This window comes from Nyctibius grandis, chromosome 22 (genome assembly GCF_013368605.1).
Source record: "Nyctibius grandis isolate bNycGra1 chromosome 22, bNycGra1.pri, whole genome shotgun sequence".
NCBI lineage: Eukaryota > Metazoa > Chordata > Aves > Nyctibiiformes > Nyctibiidae > Nyctibius > Nyctibius grandis.
The window spans coordinates 7,926,664-7,937,108 of record NC_090679.1 but is presented as its reverse complement, the minus strand read 5'-3'; the positions used below and the strand labels follow the sequence as shown (position 1 = coordinate 7,937,108).

Genomic DNA, 10,445 nt, shown 5'->3' with positions numbered 1-10,445 from the left:
CTTGCCGCCAGAAGAGTATCTCCCACCAGGCTGGTGCCCAGGTCACCAGGTCCACGACAGTAGGTGGAAGGATGTCGGTGGCGGTGATGCCACCACCGCCTGAGCAAGAGCATCCGGAAGGTGGCCAGGTACAGCTGAGAGGTGCTGAGCTGTGCCGAGCGCTCCTGCTCGCTGCCGGGGTCCAGCATGATCCAGCTCTGCAGGAGAGAGGTGCAGGACCTGCGAGTCCTTCGTGGGCTCCCAACTCCCAGCTGGTCTGCTCCCGAAGCTGGAAAACTAAACCTGCCGGAGGTGGGGAGGCTCACAGCCGTGCCACTGCTGGAGGTATCGTTACCCACAACAGATGGAGCTTTAGAAAGAACAGGGCCAGCAAGTGAGATAAAATGCAGAAATTAATGACTGTAAAGGTCAAGCGGGATGTACTCAGCGAGGCCCCAATCCTCAGCTCCTGGAGGTGGGCTTGGCTGACTTGCACTGATACAGTCCGAGCCCGCGTGGGCAGAAGACAAGAGGGCACTGGCATTGGCCACCTGCCCGCACCCATGTCCCGCAGGACAAGATGGTCCCCCCACAATGACGAGGGCAGATGAGGAGATGAAGAAACCCAGGGTCACCCAGGGCTCTGCCAGGGCAAAATGATGCCGTGTTATGGTACGCGCAGGTAAGAGAGGGGGAGATTGTCCCACTGTCTTGTTCCTGTCCATGGGGAACCCTCATGGCAGAAGGTGGCCTTGTCAAACACCCTGGGCACAATTCCTCTTCCACCAGGAGGAAGAGAATGGACAAGGTCAGAAAGCAGGTGGCACCAGTTGACACATCGAGGAAAAGGGACTGAATAATTTGGGATGTCTCATCCGTGCTTGCCTTGTTCTTGTATCCTTCTTGGGTTTGGTATAACCTGTATTATGCACTTGTTGGCTCATGGATTTGCCCATGAGACACAGGCCAGTAGCTCCTCCAGCCCCAGGAGGCCAACGCCAGGCTTGCTTCAGCTCAGGGAGAAGGGGCTGTGTGATGGGACAGGCTTGGAGCACAGTGTCCAGCCAAGTCAGCTGAAGGAGTAACCAACCAAAGGGTCTCAAAGACTTGGGACATGGCGTCCAGACAAGACCAGCTGCAGGAGAAGCCAGCCCAAGTGTCCCAAAGGCAAGGCAGGAGAGGGCAGGGCACCCTTCCTGCCCCATGGGCATCTCATCCTCCATCCCTGGATCAAAGGTACAAAGGGAGGCTGCAGGACTAGTTGGGGGACAAGGGCAGCCTGGTCTCGTCTTCCCGCTACCCATGGTACCAGCTGGACGGCTTCACAAGCACTACATCCACTTGCAGCGTTTTGGTGGGGGGAGACATAACACCTCAGACTGATGCTTCATCAGGGCTGTTGGCGCCAATATCTGGCCAAGGGAGAGGCAAGTTCCAGGCTGCAAACCTGCCTGGACTGGTACCTGTCGCCGTTGCTAAGCCCCTGCTCAGCTGCTGTCACTCACCCATCATCACCCAAAGGCTGAAGGCTAACGCCATGCCAGCCGCTCCCTCCCCTGCCCAATAACACGACGTCTTGCACTGAGTAGCCTCCTTCTGCTGTCACAGCCCGACCTATTTCTCACAAATCCTGACTGCTCTGGCCTTAAAACATCTTGACGCAGTGCTGAAACCAGCCTTGGCACAGCAGCGAGTCCCCGATTAAGCGGGAGCCGCTGTGGCTTGGCGTGGGCTTTGCAGCCAGCAGATGCTGGCTGGAAGAGCAGAGCATTGTTCTTGATTAAAAGGAGGGACACGACTGCTCAACCAGGCTAGATGGTCCTTGTTGCCCACAGCCATGGGGTGCTGGAGGTTGGGGGTGTTCTGCTGGGCTGAAGGAGCTGGGGATGCAAGAGATGTCCTCCTTCATGGAGGCAAAACCAGCACATCCCAAGCACTCAGTCACTCTATGGAGCGCAAGGGTGGGAGCTGTGACCCCAGACCAAGAAAATTTCCAGCACAGAGGCAGCACTGCTGAGCTGCAGGCAGGGTGCCAGGTCCAGTGGCTCACAGGTCCCCAGGGCAGGAGGACCTCAGGCAGTTTCTGTGCAGCCCCAGCTACAGAAACCACCCAGTGATGCCTGCAGCAAAGTCCCCAGCCTCCCACAGAGCCGCAGCAGGGCGGCCAGCCAGGGCACTTGGCCAGCTGGAGCCACAGCTTTGCCTTGCTGGGGACCCAGCTCTTCCCAGGGTGAGCTGGTGGGATGCAGGAATGGGTGTCAGCTCCCATCTACAGGATACTTTCCAAGGATGCTGCCAGGTAAACTTCCTCCTGCTTTGGCTCAGCCATAGGGAGATCTCAGCGTGTGGTGGTAGGTCAGGAAGTCTGGAAGTCCCAGAGGTGAAGTGGTGTGGATGTCAAGCCCTTGGGTGATAGAGGATTTCCCACGGTTCCTCTTCCATGAGAAAGCCCTTTTCAGGCTTGCTCTGGTACAGAGACAGCGATGAGCACAGCATCCCAGAGTCCTGGTGGGAGCCTCCTGCCCCTCTGTCCCATACCTTGGCACGGGAAGTTTCTGGTGCTCATTCCCAGTGGACAAGCTACAAAGAGGCAAGGGATCATTAGCCTGAGTTTCAAAAATGCACAAGTATTCAGAAGAAGTTCAGCCAGGGCTGAAAATCAGGCCAGAAAGCTCACAGGAGCTCTGTGACACGGGGAGGGTCACCTGGCCAGCTGTGGGGAGCTGAACTGGGGAAGATTTATTTAGATTAATGCTCCCAAGAAAGCTGGCCCAGCAGCCCCAGGCTCCAGCCTTGAAGATGATCAGGAGCCCGAGCAAAGCTAGCCCTGTGGCAGTGAGCATCCCCCACGGCTGCCCATGCCTGGGGAGGGACAGTGACCCCTGGCAGACCTGCGTCAGTCTTGTCCAGCTGCGGTGGGGCTGCCAAAACTCCCACCCAAGCTGGTGTCAGCTCAGCGCCAGGACACAGAATCACAGAATCACAGAATCACAGAATCAATCAGGTTGGAAGAGCCCTCTGGGATCATCGAGTCCAACCATTGCCCTGACACCACCATGGCAACTAGACCAGGGCACTAAGTGCCATCTCCAGGCTTTTCTTAAACCCCTCCAGAGATGGTGACTCCACCACCTCCCTGGGCAGCCCCTTCCAATGGCTAATGACCCTTGCTGAGAAGAAATGCTTCCTAATGTCCAACCTGAACCTCCCCTGGCGAAGCTTGAGGTTGTGTCCTCTTGTCCTATCACTGGTTGCCTGGGAGAAGAGGCCGACTCCCACTGCGCTACAACCTCCCTTCAGGTAGTTGTAGACTGCACTAAGGTCACCTCTGAGCCTCCTCTTCTCCAGGCTAAACACCCCTAGCTCCCTCAGCCGTTCCTCATAGGTCAGACCCTCCAGACCCTTCACCAGCTTGGTCGCCCTCCTCTGGACTCACCTCAACATCTTTCTTGAAGTGCGGGGCCCAGAACTGGACACAGTATTCAAGGACACGCTGGGGAGCATCCACAGATGGCCCAGTCTTGCAGGAGGTGCTAGACATCTCTATGTCTGGCGTGGGAGCTGGCTGGACCCTGCCTTGGCCCCACAGCCCCCCAGGCTGTGAGGAGACCCTACCAAGCAAGCCTGAGCTGATCCCACCACCCCAACCCTCTGCCCTCGGGGCGAACCACTGGGTCACCAGCAGCTCCCAGGACTCGATGCTCATGGCCATTCCCGTCCCACCACCAAGGATCTCGCAGCCCCCCTTGCCAAGACCCCGGCCCCTCGTTGTCCCACCAGCCCCCTCCGCGCAGCTCTGAGCCCCGGCGGGGAGCATGGCCAGCCCCGGTGGTGGGAGCAGGCCGGGAGGTCATGCCTGGCCGGCGGCGTTCGCGGTGAGCTCGCCATCCGGCTCAGCTGAACCACATTTTGTTCGGCGTTTCCTGCATCCTGCCCCATCCTCGCGCCGGGGGGGGCGGGTCAGCCCGGGGTCAGGCTGCTAATTGCAGCCCGGAGGGACGGCGGGACGAGGCGGCCGCCAGCCCACCGCGCCAGGCTGCAACCCAACACAGGGGAAGCGGTGAGTCCCGCTGCGGAGAGGGATGGGTGACACCCCCTAAGGTGCTGGGGTGACCCTGTGGCAGGACGGGACATGTCTCTGGCACCAGCACAGAGGTTGTCACTCCTGCTGCCAGCTCTGCTGCAGCTCACCCCTGACTCGGGGCTGTGGACATGATCCTCTCAAGACATGATCTGCACCAGACCCACACCGGCGCCTGGCCTCTTCTGACATCACTTACTGGTGTCTTCCCACGTGGAGCCACCGAGGCCGAGGGGGCAGCGGCAGGTTTCCTTGCCCTTCTGCTAACTGTTTAATGAGGATGTTAATTAAGAGCAACCCCAGACCAGACCTTGTGGTAGCACCCAAGGTTCTCCCTCAGTGCCATGCTGAGCTCGTTGTCACCATCCCATGCTCCCTGTGCCACCCAACTGCCGGTGGCCGCGCTGGGGACAGCAGCCCTGGGTTCCACTTCCCCACCAGCAGCTGGGCAGGCAGCAGGGACAGCCAGGCATAGGGGCTGTGCCTGACCATGGCACTGCGGCCAAGTGTGGTGAAGAGGATGGGCTTCACCCTCAGGGGATGTCTGAGGTCCTGCCTACCCAGGCAGGAGCTCGTTAGGCAAGGCTCGTTGGTTAGCACAGGGCCATCCACCTGCACGCACACCCAGAAGGCATGGATTCAGCCCAGCATGGGGGTGAGCTAGAGGTGGGGTGGAGGGGCCACTCCACAGCCCCAGCATCCCATGTCCCACCACCCCACCATCCCATCCTACTCACAAGCACGGTTTGAATCCCACCCTCTCTCTGGCTCCTTCCTTTCTCCCAAACCCATTTTCCCTCATCCTTCGTGGGGAAGCCCCTGATCTTCTCACGCCCTGCTGATGCCCACATCCTCCTTGCAAGCACCATGTGCCCTGCTATTGCTCCTCTCCCCTGCCAGTGCCCACTGTCCCTGCCAGCACTCACGTCCCCCGCAGGGCAGGGACACCTTCCACCAGACCAGGTTGCTCCAAGCCCCATCCAACCTGGCCTTGAACACTGCCAGGGAAGGGGCAGCCACAGCTTCTCTGGGCAGCCTGGGCCAGGGTCTCACCACCCTCACAGCAAAGAATTTCTCCCTGATATCTAATCTAAATCTCCCCTCTTTCAGTTTAAAACCATTCCCCCTTGTCCTGTCACTCCACGCCCTTGTCAAAAGCCCCTCTCCCGCTTTCCTGTAGCCCCTTCAGGTACTGGAAGGTGCTAGAAGGTCTCCCTGGAGCCTTCTCTTCTCCAGGCTGAACAGCCCCAGCTCTCTCAGCCTGTCTCCAGAGTAGAGGGGCTCCAGCCCTCTGAGCATCTCTGTGGCCTCCTCTGGACTCGCTCCAACAGCACTGGAGCTCCTTGGAGCATTTGGGCTGCCACGATGCGCCATGCCAGTGTGATGCCCATGGGGGTGATGGGGGACACATGCCCTGTGCCTTGTGGCTTCCTGGGGGGGAAAAGCAGAGTTGGGGACACTGCTGTCCATGGGGGGAGCAGGCAGCAGATAAGCAGCGTGGCACAGGGGGGTTTGCTGTGCCTGCAGCTGCCCTGGCGGCACTTCCCCAAGCACCAGTCTGTGCCAACGGCAGCCCCTCGTGCTGCACGCACAGCACCAAGCACAGCCCTGTGGTGGGTGATGTGCCCAGACAGGGGGTAACAGCCCTGTGGGGCAGCCCCAGCAGCCCCAGCTGCTGGTGGGATGAAGCAGCACCCCCCCATGCAGCCCCCCCAGGGGGTCGGAGCTCTGCGTGCCACTCCCCGGGACGCTCTCCCAGCGTGGGGTAGGGTCTGGTTCCCCCCAGGTGCCAGGACTGTGCGTTCACACAGCCCCAGCCGTTAGCCACAGTCGTAAAAAGCCAGCCAGACCCCTTTTTCCCATAACACCCCCCCGCCACATTCCTGCTAAGTGATTTCGGCTGCAGCACGAACTGGGAACCAGCTCCCCGCAGCCCCCTGCCAGTGCCAGCCCGGTCGGTGCACGAGCTGGGCATGCCACGCACCGGGCGCAAGCGGGGTCTGTCTGTCCCCACGGGCCTTGAGCTTCGTCCCTCGCCACGCTGGCCCGGCTCCATTGCCGTCACCGTGAGCTCCACTTGTCCCCGCAGGCACCCCCGGGCTCAGCCACTGGTGTGATCCCGGTGCCCGGGGCCGGGCTCCAAACCCCCTCGGGAGCTGCTGGGGTGGAAGGCTGCTGGAGAGGCCATTTGGGGCAGTTTCCCCCAAGGACTTTCTGCTCGGTCCTGGCAGGGCGCTGCCCAGCAGGGATGGAGCCCACGCACCACCGTCACCCCCCTCCACCTCCGGACGCACATCTGGCCAACAGATGCTGGCCCAAACGCTGGCTGTAGCCAGGGACAAAGGCTCTGCCTACCTCCTTCCGGCAAGGTAGAGCCGGCACTGCCGGGTCCAGGCGGCTCTGCCTCTTCCCCCAGGCTGGGATGACGCTGCCCGTGCGGCCAGGAGACCCTCCCGGGCGCTGGAAGGGGGCATGCAGCCCACCTGTGATGCCAAGCACGCATCCCAAGTGCCGGCAGCCACCCCGCCGGCTTGTCCACAGCCGAGCCCACCCAGTGTCCCATCCATCCCAGCCGGCTCCCGCTGCCCCAGTGCACAGGCCAGCCTGGAAAACCCTCCACCAGATGTGCAGCCTCCTGAGCTCACTCACCTTTGGGAGCTCGTCTGGGACTTGTCCCCACAAAACAAGCCCCACCGCAGTTGTCTGTGGCACGTTAGTGGTGGTGTTTTACCAAAACACGACATTGTGCTACCCAGTAACACCCCAGGCAGGTCAAGCTGGGCAATACCCCTGGGAGGAGCCAGTGCTGGTTTAGCCCAGCCACTGCCAGGATTAACCGCGCAGATTTATAGAGATAACCCTCTGTACTTGGCACTGGTGAGGCCACACCTTGAATCCTGTGTCCAGTTCTGGGCCCCGCACTTCAAGAAAGATGTTGAGGTGTTGGAGCAAGTCCAGAGGAGGGCGACCAAGGTGGTGAAGGGTCTGGAGGGTCTGAGCTACGAGGAACAGCTGAGGGAGCTGGGGGTGTTTAGCCTGGAGAAGAGGAGGCTCAGAGGTGACCTTAGTGCAGTCTACAACTACCTGAAGGGAGGTTGTAGCGCAGTGGGAGTCGGCCTCTTCTCCCAGGCAACTAGCCATAGGACAAGAGGACACAGCCTCAAGCTTCGCCAGGGGAGGGTCAGGTTGGACATTAGGAAGCATTTCTTCTCAGCAAGGGCCATTAGCCATTGGAAGGGGCTGCCCAGGGAGGTGGTGGAGTCACCATCTCTGGAGGTGTTTAAGAAAAGCCTGGAGATGGCACTTAGTGCCCTGGTCTAGTAGCCATGGTGGTGTCAGGGCAACGGTTGGACTCGATGGTCCCAGAGGGCTCTTCCAACCTCATTGATTCTGGGATTCTGTGTGATTTAGCAGCCAGGGCGACTCCAGCTCGGCTCATCGCACCATCCGGCATCGTCACCAGCAAGGTCTCCCCTGCAGCCAGCAGCAGTGGCGGGGACGGGGCACATGGGTGGGGGGCACCGGCTGCCATCGGCACTGGGGGGCCCTGGACGGCTGGAAAGGGGGGCGGGAGAGAAATAACAGAGCTGTAAATCAGGACACAAAACATGCATTCATTTTATTCACAAAAACAGCCTGGATCGCTAAAACATTACAAACAGCATTTCAATTTAATGATGGAGAGAGCTGGAGAGACGGGGATTCGAACAGAAGAGAAATGTCACTTTTCGTAACTGCTTCAGCACAGGTCCTGCAATAGGATTTTTATTTTGATTTTTAAGTTCAGTAAGTTTACAAAAATTACTTCTAGGAGTAAACCGTTGCAATTAGGAGGGTTTTTTTCTGTACGCAGTGTTTCTTGTTCTATATTAATAAACTAACAATGACTTTTTTCTTTTTTTTCCTTTTTTTATTCTTTTTTTTCCTTTTTTCACAGACCACCAGTTGTGTAGCAATTGTTTTCTTCCACCTTTTATACCGAACCTCTTGCGGGTTAAACTTACATCAGGTGAATGGCTTAGGAAAAGGGGATACTACATCGCTTTAAACATATTCTCATTTATAAACATGAAGTTGAGGCATTCTAGAAACTATCCACTCTATTGTATGATGGGAAAGAATCAAATAAAAAGTATAAATGAGGGTGCAATTAAACAACTGTGCTAAATTACAGTAGTGCTTATTAGTAACTAGATTTTAAAAGGTTACTGTAAATTTACATTCCCTACACAAGTACTGCATCTTTCACACATAAACAACATCAACACCAAAACACAGAAAGAAACTGATTGTCCATACTCTGTCTATTAAGTCTTGGTACTTTACAGATCCGTTGTTTGTTTTTTTTTCTCTTTTAATTATTTTTATTTGAAAAGCAGTTAAATGTCTGACTAGGACTCGAAGATGTTAAAACGAACGCAAAAAAAAAAAAAAAATTATAAAAACAGGAATGAGATTTGCGAGAAAATATTTTTGGTTCTAAAGAGACACAGGTGCATCCATTCATTTCAGCCAAAAATCCCTTGCCTGAGACAACACAAGCAAGCAGTGACATTGCACTTGGATGACAGAGCTTTGGGATCCCCGTTCCTACTGGAACCATCTGAACGCGGCTCCTGTAGGAAGCATCACCTTCTGGAAAGGAAGAGAGACAGGGAGGGGGGACAGGAGAAGAAGGGACAAGGCGTTAGGTCGGGTCCGGCACAGCCGCGCGGCACCAGGGTTGTGCACCCACGCCCCCGTCCCCGTCCCCATCCCGGTCACCAGGACTCAGCATCCCCTGGGCGCGGAGCCGCTTCCCAAGGTTTCCATCATTCCAAACCAGCTGGAGGGAGACGAGGGTCCCCCGCCGCCGGCCCCCCCTCCCCAGCAGGGCACCCGGCGCAGCAGCTCAGCCATTGTTCCCGCGTCCCCACGCTGCGGCCGCCACAATGGCGCGGCCCCCGACTTCCCCTCCGGCCGATAGCGAGCACAATGGCCGGGCCGCGGTGAGCCGGCGTGGCCCCCTCGCCGCCAGCCCCCACCTCCCCTGCCATGGCGGGCGGGCACCCGGCATGCAGGAGCCCAGCCAACAGGGCCTTGGGGGGAAACTGAGGCAGGGAGTGAGGTGGCCAGGCTTAGGGCCACCAGACCCAGGAGCTGCTTGGGACACAGGGGACATCACCCTGCTGCCGCCCGGCCACGATGAACAACCTTGTCCCCAGGCACCACTGGGGACCTCTCGGCATCTCACAGGGGAAGAAGGATGAGTCCCACCAGGCTCAATCCCACACACAACAACGGGCCCAACAACGGACAAGACCTCTTTGAAGCCACCTCCAGGAAAGGCGGTGTGGGGCAATGGCCCCAGCGGCTCTGTGGTCCTCTGGAAGGAGAACCTGTCATGTCTCCCAGCTGGATGGGGTGGGAAGCCACTGCAATGTTCATGAGACCATGGATGGAGTATGCAAGGACCACAACATCTCTCAATGCCAACAGCCCCCAAGCAAGGCCAAGCCATGCTAGCCAGCAGACAGGGCCACACAATCACCAAGAGGATGTGCCTCAGACAACCCTTCAGTTCCTGCATCTCCAAACAAGCAAGGGACACCAACAAGAAACAAGCCACAGGCTGCTGTGGGGCAGTGGGGGAGACAGTCAGCCTCAGCACCAGCTCCTGGCATTAAGCCTGTGCGCAGGGCTAGGATACCTCATGAGTTGTCCCAAGAGTCAAAACCATGCCACATTCAGGTCCCTAACCCCACACAGGAGCCAGCCGACTCTCATCGAGTCCTTCTCTTGGATCAAGACACCCACCAAGCCTCAATGAATAATCAGGGCATTGTCTTCCACCACCCCTGAGGGAGGGACCCCAACGTGCTCAATTCCACAGGCACCATGACCCAAACATGGGGCTTGGACAAGGTGGGGGGGGGGAAGGGTGAGAATGGGCAAGAGATGGTGGTGCCCAGACAGGCTGCTGACAGATTGCACCTTCTCCTGCTCCTGGCCTGTGTCTGGTCCTTGGGGCAAACTGAGCTGGGGCAGTCAATGAGCAGAGAGCTGCAGGCATCACCACCTCCCCAAAGGTCTCTGCAATATGTAATCAGGCATCTGGGGGAGACACAAGCACCTCTGGCCAGTGACGCACGGGGCTGTGGTACAGCACACCACCCATGCTGGATCCTGCCCAAGGCACTGGATGCAGAACTGGTGGGGCAGAGTGTGGCGGACTCGCCAGCAAGGGCCACCTACTCAGATACATCATCCCAGGAGAGAGGAACGAGGGGAAAGGGGGGTCCCAATGGGTCTGGAAGGAGATGTCTGACACAGGTCACTTTAAACACCTCTGCCCCTTCTTTATTAAAGGAAGATGGACAACCAGCTCTAATGTGGATGCCCAGGA

At 58.0% G+C, this 10,445-nt stretch overlaps 1 protein-coding gene across 3 annotated transcripts in view; it reads right to left on the bottom strand.

Annotated features, from left to right (window-relative positions):
- Window positions 1-7,675: 7,675 nt before the first annotated feature.
- CXXC5 (CXXC finger protein 5) overlaps window positions 7,676-10,445 on the bottom strand; it is a 39,247-nt gene continuing 36,477 nt past the window's right edge. For all 3 annotated transcript variants that reach the window (XR_011049655.1, XM_068417252.1, XM_068417253.1), the window contains exon 3: window positions 7,676-8,695. Coding sequence is in view for 2 of the 3 variants with exons in the window: in XM_068417252.1 (XP_068273353.1) it covers window positions 8,651-8,695 (45 nt within the window). In the remaining variant the exon portion in view is untranslated. The remainder of the gene's footprint in view (window positions 8,696-10,445) is intronic.